At 38.7% G+C, this 17,239-nt stretch overlaps 1 protein-coding gene across 2 annotated transcripts; it reads left to right on the top strand.

Moving 5' to 3' along the window:
- Nucleotides 1-587: 587 nt before the first annotated feature.
- Nucleotides 588-16,343, top strand: ccm2 (CCM2 scaffold protein). Of its 2 annotated transcripts, none has more exons than XM_073855927.1 (10): nucleotides 588-949; nucleotides 5,797-5,973; nucleotides 8,834-8,917; nucleotides 9,100-9,283; nucleotides 9,400-9,530; nucleotides 13,082-13,217; nucleotides 14,422-14,473; nucleotides 14,564-14,710; nucleotides 14,825-14,958; nucleotides 15,063-16,343. In XM_073855927.1, exons 1-10 carry the CDS (start codon nucleotides 920-922, stop codon nucleotides 15,347-15,349), a joined length of 1,362 nt encoding a protein of 453 aa, XP_073712028.1. In that variant the 5' UTR covers nucleotides 588-919; the 3' UTR covers nucleotides 15,350-16,343. The 2 variants fall into 2 exon arrangements, with proteins under 2 accessions (XP_073712028.1, XP_073712029.1); XM_073855928.1 differs by lacking the exon at nucleotides 588-949 and adding an exon at nucleotides 4,689-4,821.
- Nucleotides 16,344-17,239: the final 896 nt, after the last annotated feature.

Below are 17,239 nucleotides of genomic sequence, written 5' to 3'. Positions count from 1 at the left end.
CAGAAAGGGTCACGTGATTTCCAGTAAGTGAACTGGACCACTGATGCTCACTGGTTTTTGCGTTGCATTGTGGGAATTTTAGAGAACGAACGTTCCAGTGCACTTGCAAGATTTTGCGTTTGAGGCAGCCCTTAAAATTACAGGCTCCCTGATTAGTGCCCTGACTACTGAACAAGGGAGCTGCCTGATTGAGACACAGCCAGTATCTTAAACCAGATCCACTATTTAGTACGATTAAATAAAATGAAATTGACTGTAATAATTATTTTATGTTAGTTGCCATATTGGCTTTATTACACTATAGTAAAAGTACCATATTTGTGGCATATATTATTATTTAATTTACTGGCTATTTTTCTTAAAATAATATCATAATTAAACTTTGTTACTTTGGTTTTATTATGTTTACTTTAATCATAACCATTTTAATTTTCATATTTGTAAATGAATAAGCTGCTAGTACATAACATATTTAATAACATGTTACTATATAAAGACGATATTCAGCATTTAAGAAGATTATTATTATTTTTTAAAGGAGATTGTTTGTTTGTAGGCTAACGTTACTTGTGAGGTTTTCGGTCTCGCAAAGCACTCTGGGTATACATCCTACGCCCAAAATGGCGGCACTATTGAAAAGTTTGCAGCTGTTTTTGTTTTATTTTATCGTACTTGGTCCGTCTCTTTCCACTTCTAAATAAGTCCGTGTTTGGGGCGCTTTAACAAAAGTGAGTGGCTTGTCTGTGATCCACGGACGCGTGATATGGATTTGTGTGTGAGTGTGTTTTGTGCCGGGGCGGTTTGTTTAGTTTAGGTTGGTAAAGCGCCACCGTTGACGTGTATGAGGCAGATGGCACTGAACCCGTGGACGTTGCTCCTGAACAAATTAAGTTAAAATGAAGAGCATCTGTACGCAGAGATGGAGGATGATGTAAAGAAAGTCAAAAAGGTAAGTTACCCCTAGCGCACTGTTCAGCAGTGGGACCGTACGTGAACTTGATATGCAAAGTGAGTAACTGTAAAGTATTGGCCTAGCTACGAGTCAACAGCTTAACGAGCCCCCGAAAACTCTCACCATTGTGGTATTTATATCACTTAAAATGTCTAGAAATATATGTTCTCTCGTAATTTGATTGGTACACCCATTTACCTTCTAAACCAAAGTAAGAAAAAACTGATCGTTGAATCTCAGCATGTCATTTTAATGTGATTGTCACACATCTCCTTAACGAAATATAACTATGGGTTTATTACAGGTACAGTTAACTATAATATTTGTTGTAAAAACTATTGTAACCACAAATGTACTATTCATTACCTATGAAAAACAATAGTTTATGATATCAGTATTAAAACTATGTTATGCAAATGATAATCCGCAAGTAAACATGGTTAACACACGTTACTAAAATAAAACTATTTTAAAATTTCCCTAGTGGCTTGTTAGCTTTATTATTAATAGTCAAAGCTGATTAAGTTAGTATATTTCCTTGGATTAGCGGGGAGGCAGCATTACACCGTTTTCTAATGTAACATTTTGATCACCTCAGTCTTTTGTCGTGTTTTTCTTATGGAGATTTTTTTCTCATACACTGGAAGATTAAGAGCTAGGGTTGGACCCTTTAAAGTTTCAGACAGGATGTGACGCCCCCTGCGTCTGTCTGTGTTTAACCAACATTGAAACTCATTACTGCTTTCCCAGAGTCTAAATTTAGCTCATCTTTTGTCATGAGCTGAAATTAAACACACTTTTTGTGGGATTTTTCAGGAGTTGAACTGACAGCCATTTGTAACTGCAGTAAAAGCGTGTATGGTGTGTTTCTGTTTTCTTATATCGTCTAGAATGTAGGAGATTTCTTGTTATGATGTGAACTGAAAACATAAGATGTTCACCTAATTGGCCACAGGATGGGGCCTTTGAGTCGATTACAGTCTATGGCTGACAATAGTCGTTTGGATTACTTTGGATGGATGTGCATTTTAAAGCTACATACAGTTCATATGGATATAGAGTGACAGATATTTTATTAATCTAAACTTAATTTTCAGCTGAAGAGAGAAAATCATAGCGTGATTATATCTGGTACATCTGGTGTTCAAAGTCATTTTTTCTGCTTTTCTAATAATTTGGTACTCACTGTCGTGAATCACAAGTTGTTACAGGTAGGGATGCATAACGATTATTTGCGATTAATCTATAGCAGAATAAAAGCTTTTGTTTACACCATATATATGTGTGAACTGTGTATAATAACTTTGTATAGATAAATGCACACACATGCATGTATATAAGAAATGTTTACATGTGTATTTATGTATAATTTATATTATATATAAATATAAATACTTAATATATAAATATATATATTTTTTCTTAAAATTATACATGTGTGTGTTTGTGTGTGTGTGTGTGTGTGTGTGTGTGTGTGTGTATGTATATAAGGGCTGTCAATAGATTAAAATATTTAATCGCGATTAATCGCATGATTTCATGAGTTAACTCGCGATTAAATGCAAATGAATCACATATTTTTATCTGTTCTAAATTTACCTAAACGTAACACTTTTTAAGTTTTTAATGCTCTAATCAGCTTGGATTTGGATAATACTATATGCAAATATATGTCTACAACAGCCTGTTTACATTTTAAACAAAACCATCAGCCATAGTTTTATAAATGTTTTTGCCTTTAGAAGACTTTGTTCTTTCTCCATTTCTGTTTGCTGCTGCATCATTTGTGACCTGTGCTGGCAAATTCAGTTGGGATGAGCAAATTTTCAAAAATGTGTCATTTATATTTTAACATTCTCTATTAAAAAACTTAAAAACAATTGGAACAATTGTTGGAATCTGACAAAGCATGACAGAACTATACCTGTTAATGCAGAGCAAAAACAATATCAATATACATATATGGTTTTTTTATTGTTTAATTCTGACATTGAGACACAGACCACTTTAAGACTGTAGGATAATGCAAGGGTTTAATATAAATGACACAACAGATACTTTTCCTTAACAGTTAACCAAACATTCACTTCAGATATAACAGATTATAGGTCATACCTGCGTGAATTCTTGTCAAAACAGATATTTTTAAACCTGTAATTTTGTGTTAGATGTCTATATATATCGAGGCCAGTCTCCTGAAGATGCATATAAATAGCACAAAGTGTTACGCACTCGCGCGTTTGTGTGCATGCGCTTCAGATGTCTGCGTCAGACATCGCTTTTGAGCCTTGTCACTCTTAATAACTCTTTTAACATCAATCAGATCCCGAACTTTATCTCTCTTAATAATTATTTTAACATCAAGAAAGTCCTGCGGTCTATTTTTCTATAATTTCTGAATGCTTTTTAAAACGAAACTAAAAAGTGAAAGAAGACGCATCTTTGCTTTATATGGATTTGGGACGGTACACCTCACAGAAAACGTGCAGATAAAGAAAACTGCGTGTTAAAGGAATAGTCTACTCATTTTCAATATTAAAATATGTTATTGCCTTAACTAAGAATTGTTGATACATCCCTCTATCATCTGTGTGCGTGCACGTAAGAGCTGGAGCGCGCTGCGACGCTTCGATAGCATTAAGCTTAGCCCCATTCATTCAATGCTACCATTTAGAGATAAAGTTAGAAGTGACCAAACACATCAACGTTTTTCCTATTAAAGACGAGTAGTTATACGAGTAAGTTTGGTGTTACAAAATAAAACGTAGCGCTTTGCTAAGCGGATTTAAAAGAGGAACTATATTTTATGGCGTAATAGCACTTATGGGAGTACTTCGACTCTGCGCAGTAACACCCTCCCTCTCCCATTATGAGAGTGAGAAGGGGAGCGGATTTTTCAGGCGAGTCGATGTACTCCCAAAAGTGCTATTACGCCATAAAAATATAGTTCCTCTGCTTAGAAAGAATTTGTGTGTAATTTGAGTTGGACAGAAATCCGAAAACTTTGAGAATGACCTGCTCAAAGTTCGTTAAAACAACTATTTCAAATGCTGAAGTGATTTTCTTTTTTTATTTATTAGTTAGAATATATATAACTTAATGTTTTAACTAATTGAAAAAACGTCTGTCAAGACAATCTCTACCTTGGTAACCTATAATAAACAAATATGACTTTACAATTTCTGTTTAGTCCCGGTGATGGTCACCAGTGGAGTTGTTTTCTGAAATTTCAGAGGGACAGACTCATAAAATAATTATGTACCTTTAGTGTATCTTTCCTTGCCTCTTCAATAATTAAGCAAGTGCATGTTAAGCTTATCTCAGACAATATGTAAACTTTTGCAGAATTTTAAATGTCTGCGTTTGTAGATTTTTAGACTAGACTAGTTCTATATAAGACATAAGTATTTTGGTAGTTCCTCTTTTTTGAAACATATGTCCTACTTAACAGTATTTTGCACCAGCTTGCTATTTTGCCATGTACGCACACACACATATATACAATCCATATTTTCACAAAGCCTCCATTTAAGCAAAATGTCATTAATGGGAACCTAAAGCAGATCTGCATTCATTTTTATGTTTGTTTGGGTGTTTCATCACAGGAAGTGGTGGTTTCTGTTCTTCCTGACTACATGAAGTAGTTTGAGAATGTGAGCGTTTGTGTGGTAGGACGCGTGTTTGTCGTGGGGTGTGGTTTCTCTTTCTGTTTGGAGGGAGCTGGCTGCTCTCATTTGTCACGAGCCACATGCGACCTGTTGCTTTGGACTGATCTTGAAAGAGTAGACAAGTAGTCTGTTGTAAAGGACAGCTGCCGAGCGTTGCCTGTTGTCATTGTGTTGCTGTAGTGGCCGGTCATGGAGACAGAGGTAGGGTATTCTTTTTGTCTGCGGAAAACCAAGATTCTTATTTTAAATGTGCAGGTCATTATTACGAATACTTGGACTTTGAAAAACAGTGTGGTTGTCTAAACATTTGGTCGCCTCCGATTTTAAACCTTATTCTGCATGCTAACATTAGTAGTGGGGTTTCCCACACGGCAAATCGCAGCCTTTTTGTCCAGAAATGTTCCACATATTTTCTTTCGGAGAAGTGTATGGTTTTGTAAAAAGCCCCCAAGACAAGTTAATGTAGAGCAGAGACTAGTTGATTATTTGTGAAATCCAGTCTCATAATCTAATCATGAGATTTGGAGCCTCAAAAATTGATTTTAGTCACTGATTTCACATAGAATTCAATCGTTGACATGACCTTAGTCAGTCAGTATTAAAGATATCAAGGTTATATTTTCACAGAATGATGATTTTCATACTAGACTAGTTTGTATTAACAGACTTGACATCGCATAATTATTTTGGTAGTTCCTCGTTGTTAAATATGTCCTAGTAGTACAGAATTTTGCACCAGTTTGCTAGATTATGCCCTTTACATAATCTAAAATGATTTATGTAAAACATTTAATCACAACTTTAGCTGGGTTTTCACTGACAAGGTCACATTTTCTTGTTTAATGTTTTAGTCAGTGGTAAGAGGAAGGGCATTGCATTTTAGTTCTGTTTGAACAAGATGTGGATGTTAAACAAACCGCACGTTACAGAACTTGTCTTGTCAGTGTAAATGCAACTGATGTGTTCACTGGCTTGAGATTGTTGTGGTAACTTTTTGCTTCGTCAGCACAAATCACTGAATTACAGACTTACTAGTGGAAATTCAGTATGGATTAAATGTGCCATTTCTACAGAACATAATAATTTTTTTTTGTGAAAATTACTAAATGCATTAAGTTATGATCATGTTGTTGGTGTGTTCCTCTAGTCGTGACATGGTTTCCTCTTTCTCTTCAGCCAGGTATTGTGTCTCCGTTCAAGCGGGTGTTTCTGAAAGGAGAGAAGGGAAGAGATAAGAAGGCTTCGGAGAAGTCCACAGAGCGCAGAGCCCTCCACACGTTCGCTCTTTCCGTTCCGGACCACCGCATCGACCCAGACATCCTGCTTAACGACTATATCGAAAAAGAAGTTAAGGTATATTAATCTCCTTCTTATTCATGGTTTGTTTTTTGTGTGGAGATTTAATCATTTGTCTGAAAAACACAAATAAAATAATAAAACACTTTAGATACATTTATAAATAAAGCTGTAACACCTAACGACTGAAATGAAACTGTTATTCCTTTGCAATTTCACGCACACACTACAACGTTGTCAAAACTGTCCCCGTTTACACAGATTAGCAAATATAACTAAAAACACTTAACTTTTGGTGCTTTTCTGTTGCATAGTACCCCCCAGGTTGGTTTGGGTCAGCTTACTTTTGGGGGCTCTTCCACTGCGTGCAGTATGTAGTACTTTTTTTAGTACCGCCTCGTTTGGGGTTCCAAGCGACCTGAGCTGATACCAAAACGTGATGCAAAAACACTGTAGATAACTGATTGGTCTGAGAGAATCGTCACTATCAGCGTCATAATGTTAAAGATTAGCTTTACCTTCGTGCTAGCTTGCGCTGTCTCGAGTAAACCTGTTGTCATATGTGCTTTGCTGTAAATTCCCAAACTTCCTTTAAGCGATGAAAAACATCCACAGGTTGACAATCAGGAACACCATAACAGTGTTCTTCCAGACTTATTTTCCAGAAATAAGTGAATGTATGGGGATGTATAGCATTCCAACAACACTCTCACTTGTATGATGTCACAGCAGTAGGCAGCGCAAATATAACGACACGCCTATAACCCCTCACTCTGAAGTTTTCTAAACTTGATGAAAAAGCTAACTAAGCTAAAGTGAGCTGACCCGACCTAAACCGTGGGGTACTATGCAATGGAAAAGCGCCATATGTGTGCCAGGCCAGTAGTTAGCGAAGTAAGTTTGTAAATAACTACGCACCAGCACACATACGCATTCTCGTATAGCGCGATAATACAAACAATCAAGATGGCAGAAGCATCAAGCTATTTTGTTTGGTTGGACATGAGGGCAGTCACTACAAGTGACACTGAACTGTAAAGTGGCAAAGTGTTAACAAAGAATTGTTAATAAACGCAATATCTTAAGCAGCACAAATACAGTCCTGTAGGTCTGCCAATGTTGTTATGGTTGTCAAGTACATGTAGACTGAACAACGCATAAAACGCATACGCCCGACGACAGTTTTCACAGATTTTTGGTTTTGTCATTTACATGGAAACGGTAACCCAACATTTTCAAAACTTGCACTTTGAAACCTGTTTTCAAAAGTTTGCGTTTCCCAAAATGCCACTGTCATGTAAACAAACGGAATGTCTGTTTCCCCTCCAGTAGTGTTGGGCGATATGCCCTATTTTTAGATCGTCCTATCGTCAGCCTGTGAGATCGGCGATACACGCTATTATCGGGGGGCGGGCAGTAGTTTACTCATTTTTTAAATTTGTTAATTTTTTACTCATTATAACAAGTCACTTGATGGGTGGACAAAAAAAAACAAGAGCAACACCGTCATGACCGCAACCTTCTTAAAACTGCGGCCATTAATGCGAGCGCGTCATTAAAACCCTGTCATGATTACTTAATAACTGTAAAAACATGCATCTGCGCACGCTCACACACGTGCGCGCACATACAAACAATTCAATGCATTGGTTTAGTGCTGTTACAGAGGGCTACACATGTCAAGCAGTGGTGCTCTCATGAGGTGCCTTTTTAAACGCATCGGTCCAGCGGAACGCGATCATATTTTAAACACAATCATATATTAAACACGAGGGACGTGTTGCTACAACTCATTGAAATGCATATCATAAACAGGATTAATACCTAGTGATCTGACTTCGGACCGAGCGCATCTCTCTGCACGTAGGCGAGAGTGAGAGAGAGGCGCTTATATGCAGCAGGTCATATTTTAAACAAAAAGTAAAGTTTGCATCAGCTCGCCTGAAACGCAATAAACTGAAGAAATAAGGATTACTACTTTAGTTTATGTTTAGACTTCGGACAGACGTGAGAGCGCGTGCACGTGAGACAGAGAGAAGCGCAGCTGCTCATGACACGGCGCGCTGGATTTAGTGGTAGAAGGAGACCAAGATGCGCGCATTAAGTGCAGGTACGTGCAAGAAGGAATTCTCTCTTTACAAGCTCTCCGCGTAAAGTGAAGCCCACAAACCCTCATGTGAGGAAAAGCATGCATTGTCGGTGTTAATATAAAACTATGATGATAATAATAATAATAATAACCATTCGCCAACTATTGTCATGACTATCGCCATGAAAGCCTGCCATTGGCGATATGTCTGAAGATTGTCGATACACGATACTATCGTCTATCGGCACAACCCTACCCTCCAGTCGATAAAGCGTTTCTGATCACAGTGCATGCGCAGGCACCTAAGAATAGCTGCGTGTGTTGTTTTTTTAGTATGGTATAGCATATGTACAGTGTTTGTAAAAACTAATACAGCTCACAACAATTAAAACTATAAAATAAATATTAAGACAAAACAGCTGGGCGTACAAAAAGCGAGAAGGGGAACAGACATCCCAAGGGGAACAGGATCTGCTGCTACACCAGACACATTCAACCGCATGTGCATCTGTGCGTACAGAAAACTGCTCACTTTAGTGCCTTTTTGTGGTTAAATAAATTGTTTAAAATCACTTGAGTGTTAACATTTGCAAGCCTTTGAAACAGGTGTAAATTATAAATTTTCTCTATTTAAATCTGCATATTAATCCGCGAATCGCATCCGAGCTGAACCGTGGGCACAAATTGCAAAATAACGTTCCTGCCGAACATTATCTTGCTTTCTTTGCGTATCATGCTGCTGTTGATCATGCATTGTAAAGCGACCTCAGGTTCTAGAATGACTATATGTAAAGTTAAACATTATTTCTGTTCTTGTTCTTATTTTAGTATCTAGGACAGCTAACTTCAGTTCCTGGATATCTCAATCCTTCCAGTCGCACAGAAGTTCTGCAACTTATCGACAATGCCAGGGTAAGCCTGTCCTGTCTGAGATTGTGCCATCTTATTTAGTTGATGTGAATAACGTAATATGTTGGTTTGGTCTCATTTATAGTTGTGTAATGGTCTAAATGAGCTTTTTAAGTAGATGGCTTGACCAATATGCAGCGTACATTTCTTAAATAAACCACTGTTGTCTCTTTCATCATTTGCAGAAGTCTCATCAGTTGGCAGGACAGCTGACATCAGAGCAGGACGCTGTTGTCAGTCTATCTGCATACAATGTGAAGCTCGTGTGGCGTGACGGAGAGGACATTATTCTTCGCGTTCCCATACACGACATCGCGGCCGTGTCTTACATCAGAGATGACTCACTCCACCTAGTGGTGCTTAAAACGGGTACATCATATGATTCACCAACAGTGTATTGTTACGGTGTGCTGTATTTGCTACACAAAAAACTTAACAAAACAGGGCATGGTTATGCTAAATAAGTTGTGTTGTTGTGTTTGTAGCTCAGGAGCCTGGAGGTTCTCCATGTCACAGTACAGAGATGTCAAAGTCTCCAACTCTGAGCTCTCTATCAGAGACTGGGGCTGTGTTAGTGGAGGTCTGCTGCTTGCTTGTGCTTGCTGTCGATAACAAGGTAGGCTTTAATTTTTTTGAAACTGTAAGAGGGCCATTATGAGTATGTGTGTAACATGAGTAGGATAGGGTTAGCCATAGCTATATATGTATATGTAAATTGATTTGTTAATAAATACAATTGTAGTTTCACTACAATTTGTGTGTATGACATGATGAAAAAAAGACATTAAAGATACAATTTGTATTTATGTGCCGAAAGATGGCGCCAGATCAAACAAAAACAATGATGTTGTTTACTGACGCTCTGAAGCAGCGTGGAGTTATGGGATTTGTAGTCTTTAACTTTAGCAATCAATCAGACGAGAACGAGAAATCACGTTGATGGATAAGGTAATCAAGTCTTATAAATGTTGCGTTTGATGACATCGTTTATTTCATTATGTAAGTTTATATGTGATGTTCAAAACGAAATTGTTAGTCATTTTGATATTACAGTATTAGTCCAAATTCGATGGTAAACACAGCTCAGAATTAAGTTTTCAACTTACAATGATTTTTCACATAATGTATTGACAGTACAAATCTTATTGTGAAGTGTCTTAAAATGACCATTTATATTGCTGTACAATACCTTTTGATGTGCATATCGTCCGCGGGAAGACGCGCTGATTACAGTCTACACACTAATGTTGTGATCAATATAATATCATACGTTTTTTGAAGGGTTACGAATCAAAACAACTCACCCATCGCGTAAAACACAAGCAGGATCAGAATCTCACAATACCTTTGATGTGCATATCGTCTGCGGGAAGACGCGCTGATTACAGTAATGTTGTCATCAATATAATAGCATACGTTTTTTGAAAGGTTACGAATCAAAACAACTCACCCATCGCGTAAAACACAAGCAGGATCAGAATCTCGGTCTAGTTAAATGTTGTCGTGAAGCTCTCTCTATCCAGATAATGCAACACCAAATTGATCCTCCCTCGTTTTGTTCCAAACTCTTCTTGGGTCGTTTGGTTGGCCCGTACGCTTACAGGAGCTGACACAACCAGCGGCCGACGGTACAGAGATATCCATAAGTCCATAAGCAAGCGCATATTTCCGCATTTGTCCACAACACTGGCTACGTCCGAAAACTCAAGGCAGTGAGGACTGTGAGGACTTGTGGCCTCGCTGCCTCATGAGGACATGACTTCGGACTCGGAGGCCTGAAGGCCGCTCAGAGGCTCAGCGGTGTTTTTGTAGAAATATCCATATTTAAAATGTTATTAACTTTATAAACTAGCTTCCGGTAGCGCCGCCATCTTAGACTCAGGAGAGAGGATTAGCGTAGTGTACGCACTTTTCTTAGTGACGTATGACAAATTCGGAGGGCGGGGGCACAGAGCAGCAGCAGAGAAACTCTGTACGCTGCGTAAGCTCTCATCCTGAATGCGCATCACTCCAAAATGGCGGCGCTCCCGGAAGCTAGTTTATAAAGTTAATAACATTTTAAATATGGATATTTCTACAAAAACACCGCACGGATTACCCACAGAAGACCTTTGTTTATCATCCTGGAGCCGTTTGGATTTAATTTGTGAAGGATGGACGCACTTTTTTGGACTTGAAGGTCGTGGACTATTGCTGGACCCCGTAACATAACATTTAATGAACAGAAATATCTAAAATATTTTCTAAAATATCCGAAAATGTGTTTGTCTGAAAAACGATGGACATATGCAACTCGGACAGCTTGGGGGTGAGTAAATCATGGGTTTAATATCGTTTTTGGCCGAACTATCCCTTTAAAGGAATTCATACACGTACTATTGAAATCAGAAAATATGAACTATAACTGGGTTCACACCAGCCAAATTTGCGTCTACTGCGTCTAGTTTGCCGCTTGAACATTTTGAGTTTACTTGCTTCATTCGCGCGCTAGTCATCGATACATTCACGCGGAAATTTGCGTCATGGGAGGGGCTTCTACGACTCCGCTCGCTTCCTGTAATCACGTCACTACTAGAGCAAGCTCCTAATTGGTCAACGTGGCGCGTTTTTCCGCCAAAGTTCCAAATTTTTAACTTGTGCGTTTCCCGTGGCAACGCTCAATTTGCGCAAACGAGACGGAATCGCGTCTACCCCGCCGCGCTAAGCGCCTCATTCACGCCACGGTACCTCCAGATGCGCTTCAACGCATCTTCACATTGACTTAATATTGAAATCACTCGCGCTTGATGCCTCTACCACGGCAGGTGTGAACGCAGCATAAGGGGGCGTGCACACCAAAGCTTTTACGCCCGTGGCCGGCGCATGTTTCCAATGGAAGCTCTGATTTTTTTAAAAATAAGCCAGCAGTTAGCGGTTCTTTTCACGCTGGCCGCCGACCATCAAGAGTTGAAAGAGATTCAACTTTGGGTGAAAAGCTCCGCTCATCAATGTCAGTTCTCACAAGGCCGTCCAATCACAGTGGAGGAGGGGCGGGACAAGTATCACAACAACCAACCGGCTCACAGCTCAAGTATCACAGCTACAAAAGTGCTCGGCTGAAGAAAGCTGGCGCTCAGCTGAAAAAAACAGCTGGCAATTGAGGCGTTTTCAGCCAAGTTTAAAAGTTTTGGTGTGCACAACCCGTAATACTAATTTATTTAAAAACATAATCAAAATAAAATTGTTTTACTTTTATGCTTATTGAAGTATAAAATATAAAAATATTTCAGGTTTTCATTTTAACACAGGAAATTAAATGTTTTTTTAACAATAAAAAAGTAAGTAACTAAAAGTAACACAAATAAAGACATTACATTCTTTCTGCATTCAAAACCTAAAATAAAAGAAGGCAAAATATATTAATACAATGTCATTTTAGGCTTTTATGATTCAAGAAACACACTGTCAAGTGTGGTAGTGCAACAGGATTTTTTTTCTTAATTTTTTTTTAGATAAATGATCATTTCTTTGTAAACCAGCAATGCTGTGTAGAGTAAGCCAACACTAGAAACAATCCTTCAAACAATATAAAACATCATTCAAAAAGTAATTTTTGATTATATAATTGACAATGATATTTTCCTTACCTTAGCTTTTCTACATCTTCCATAAAGTGACAAATCAACCGTTTGGCTGAGCACGATTTGAAAAATTATTAAAAACATACGCACGTTTTTTTCATGACACCAAGTAACATAATTTGTAAAGTTAGGACTCTTAAAGTGTAATATGTCAAAAAAATATGTTTACTTTGAAAAATTTCAACAAGAACAGTTAACATGGCAGGAGTGATTTCTTTCTCTCTGACATCTATCTTAGAAGATGTGTTGTGACAAGTGCTGTTGATTGACACGCTGACATCTAATGGATTTTTTTGGCATAACATACCTCAGCCAGATGGTAGAGATGGCAAACTCAGCTTGAGTTAAGTTAGGTACTCCTCTCAATAAAATATAGAGGCTCAAAATGTACTCAACCATTTGGTCGAGCAGGCAGTTAAAGGGTTAAGGCCTTGTATTAAAAAAGCTGAAGTGACGACTTTTCTGAGGTTTGCTGGTAATATAGTGTTACCTCAGATGCACTAAAATGGCAGTGGTGTGATTATTGATATGAGCATTGGTTTCACAGGCGGCAGCAGAAGAGCTCTGTCTTCTCCTCAGTCAAGTCTTCCAGATCGTCTACACGGAGTCAACCATTGACTTCCTGGACAGGGCCATCTTTGATGGAGCCACAACCCCCACCAGGCATATTTCTATGTGTAGCGGTGAGTGAAAAACTTCATGTTTTCCTTTTTGAGTCACTGTGGATGTTAGCTGCAGTCCTGGAGTGCTGCAAGACTCGACCAAATTTCTTGCGGTGCAGATTTCAGTCAGTTTCACACTAGCACTTTTGGGCTGTCACTTGGTTATTTTGGATGATGTGAACACTGTTTTCTGATTCACTGCTGAATGTTATCGTTATAAATGATGGGAGTGAACTGCTGCTTGATGGTGTGTCTGTGAATGCTCGCTTACATTGGCAACAAGCGGGACTGGCGCACTGCAAGCAGAGAGATAATTTCTATTTGCCTCGGCAGAAATTGACTTCGGCAGACAGACTGCTTTCTTTGGAACGATTTTAGTCCTTTGTGGCACAAAGACGCAAGCGTGTTTCTGTATTTATTCTCTGAAAACTAAACCAATGGTTTAAAAGAAGTACAAAAGTGATGCAAAACACAATTTTTGTGCCTTAAGCGTAATTCCCACTGACCCAACAAAAACATGTATAATGAAACGGGCAGTTCTGGTTCTTCATTCTGATTGGTTGAAACGCGTTCTAAGCCGTGATAAAATACCCCGGTAAACCCACGGTTCAGACCGCATTACATAAGTATCACTGAAAAAAAAACACTGACGGGGAAAGAGTTAAAGTTAAGAATGCTTCCAAGCATATTTGATGAATGTTGACACCACAGTCTTAAATCATATTTTCATTGTGTCTTTGCTGCGTCTGTGTTGGTTGGGAACTGCGCTCTGTTTCAGTCACACTTGATTCTGAGGAACTACTTTGTTTGGCGGAAGAGTAATATTTGTACTAATATAATTACAACTTATTTGTGTTTTATTTTATGAAATCCCGCTAACGTTATGAATATGAAGTAACCGTTTTATAAAAGCAATAAGCCCCGCAAAGCAGTGGGGTTACAGTGCATTTTATAACAGCTAAGGGGCGTTGTTAGGCACGACGCGAAGCGTAGCACTGGTAACCCACTGCTTCTTGGGGCTTATTGCTTTTTTATAAATAAGTATGTTGGTTGTTGTTTGATAGATCAGTGTGAATTGGCCTTTTATGCTTATTGCTGTTATGTTATCGCAATACGTTATTATGTACCAAGACTGAAAATGTACTAAATGCAATGTTTTTGTTAAATTTACCAAGATCAGCATGGATTCATTTGAAATATATCTCTATTTTTTGCCATATGAAAGAGGACTCTTCCAGCCGAGATGTGAAGGAAGTGTTCGAGACGGAGGCTGACATGTAAGTATTGCTTTTATTTATATTCGACATTATTATAATAAGCCACATTACCCATTGTGTTGGCCAACCGTGTTTTTTGTGCAATTGCAGTTCGTTTCGAAGTTCTCTAGAGGCGGGGCACTCCTCATGTCCCTCCCCTTCCTCCACCCCCACCTCGCCGCAAACCGAAACAGTCAGTGAAAGTGAATTGAGTACAACGACTACTGAACTGCTACAGGACTACATGACCACACTGAGTGTTTGTTTTTGTTTGTGTGGAGGGCAAATATATTTCCCTTCTAGTTTTAGGGTTTCACTAACTGAGCTCATCATGCATTCCGGTTCATCCTGCATTTCTCTGTGATAGCTGAGGACAAAGTTGTCCTCTCAGGAGATCCAGCAGTTTGCCACATTGTTACGCGAGTACACAAATGGGGCGTCCATCCACGAGTTCTGCATCAACCTGCGGCAGCTGTATGGAGATAGCAGGAAATTTCTCCTTCTTGGTAAGTTTGCAATGTTACTTAAGGCTCTCTTTACTGGGTAATAACACTTGAATTTAAAGTCTTGTTCAGAATCTCTTTATCTGTTAAATCCACGTTTATTTTAGGACTGAGGCCTTTCATTCCCGAGAAGGACAGCCAGCACTTTGAGAACTTTCTGGAAACCATCGGCGTGAAGGATGGTCGCGGCATTATAACGGACAGCTTCGGGCGTTACAGACGCACGGCCAGCTCTGCGTCAGACTCCACCACCAACGGCAACGGGGCTGCGGGTGGCTCCGACGAGGGAACCGCACCCTCCGAGGGCGACGAATGGGACCGCATGATTTCGGACATAAGCAATGACATTGAAGCGCTAGGAAGCAGTATGGACCAGGACGGTGTATCTTCTTGATGTCACAGCAGTATGTCAGGGACTTCTAGTGTGCTTAAGCCAATCACCACTTGATATAATCACACGGTCCATATTGCTGTCCATCAAATCTTACAATGCTGGATTTCAATACTGTACTTGGATACTGTATGGATACCACTTTGTGTTGTGCCATATGACCACAACGTTCATTCAGATTTGATAACCTGTGATATGCACGAGCATCATCTGTTGCTGTGGACGGCAGATATATTCCTAAGTTTATTGGCAGTATCTGCTACCACTAATGAGGACTGTTGGGCTGGTAGATGTCGCTCTTTCATGCTGATCTGAGACCAGTTGATCTGAGATCAATTTAATACGTTCGTGGTTTTAGGGGTAAATATATTGTCTTATCAGCGTGAAGAAGTCCGTTCTACCTGGAGTGTGGAGCATTGCCAGGTGACCTTCTTGTTCTGGATGCCTTTAAAATGCTAATATTTGGTTTGTAACCCGATGGAAAGGAAATGCAGTGTATTTCCTCTCCTATTGAAGTGCTGATCCATAGAGTTCATTTTAGACCTTTATATATATATATGTATTATCTGGTTAATGTTTATTGTTACACTTTTTTTATAACGTTATAAGCATATTTTTCACTCTCGAGCATAAGAGTCTTTATTTTTATTCTTGCCAGGATTGGTTGTACTTACCCAATTATTATTATTATTATTATTATCGTGTGGGTTTCTTCAGGTAGGAAATGTAGCACTATGTACTTTTGGTTTTGACTGAAAACGTGGAAAATTTGGATATGACAATGTCAGTTGTCTGACTGATCAAGAATGCAATATTCTGAACACTGCATTAAATCCATGTTTTACCATTAATTTCAGCAATCTAACATTGGTCAGTGCCTTGCAGAATAACTGCTCATTTTATCATCCAACACGGATGTAAGAAGTGTAATTCTGTAATCTGTACAGAACGTGACTGAAGTATGAGTTTATTAAAAAGTGCAGCACTTAAATCCTAATTTTTTTTACGGCTCCATGTCTCATTTAAAAATTTACTAGTGAAACTAAATGTGATTTGTTTTTTACAATAGCAGATTTAACACTTTCCTATAACATTTCACAGTGCTTATAGTGTTTCCTTTGGAATATACTTAACATTATGTCTTAACTTCTCAGGCTTTACTTTTTATTCCTCTTAAATGAATAGCTTACCCCAAAATGAAAATTTTGGCTGACGGTTAATTGTCTAATAAATTGTGATGTTTATGACAATTACTTTCCCTTTCGAGGGAACTCGCACTGCATCACTGCATTGACACTTTGGGAAGCCGAACAGGGGTAAGTGCGTCTGAATCAAATTCAACCAATGGTGAGGCTTACCAACAAAGACAGGGTGACATTGGGGCCAGGAAGTATATCGCTATATGAAATATTGCCAAAGACGGCATTACAGCGACGCAGGAAGTATGGCAGGAGAGGCGCAGCGTCTGGTTCCCTTCTCAGGGGACAACAGTTACATACGTAACCCGAAACGTTTTCATGTATCAAACACAATTATGCAAAAAAGCATTTTAGTATGAATCAACATTCGCATACAGAAGATATAAGCATTTAAAGCGAACAGTTCAGCACGTGTGCTTAAAAAGTCTAGAATTTGTGATATTATCCTACACTACACAGGGAATAATACAATTTTTTTCCCAGAAAACTTCTTACATAAAATAGATTCAAGCACTTTCAATGACCTGTATCTATGCATGTATATTTTTAAAAACTTCCCAGGGCCTTGAATTTTTCCCCCAGATTCACAAACTTTTTAGGATTTCAAGGACCTGTGGGAACCCTGTAAGTTCATATTAGTACTGGACCACAGGTCTGTACTGGCTGCAAAAAATCCATTCCTTACAGATCCTTA

This window comes from Misgurnus anguillicaudatus, chromosome 18, assembly GCF_027580225.2.
Source record: "Misgurnus anguillicaudatus chromosome 18, ASM2758022v2, whole genome shotgun sequence".
Classification (NCBI taxonomy): Eukaryota; Metazoa; Chordata; class Actinopteri; order Cypriniformes; family Cobitidae; genus Misgurnus; species Misgurnus anguillicaudatus.
This window is presented reverse-complemented; position numbering and strand designations above follow the sequence as displayed.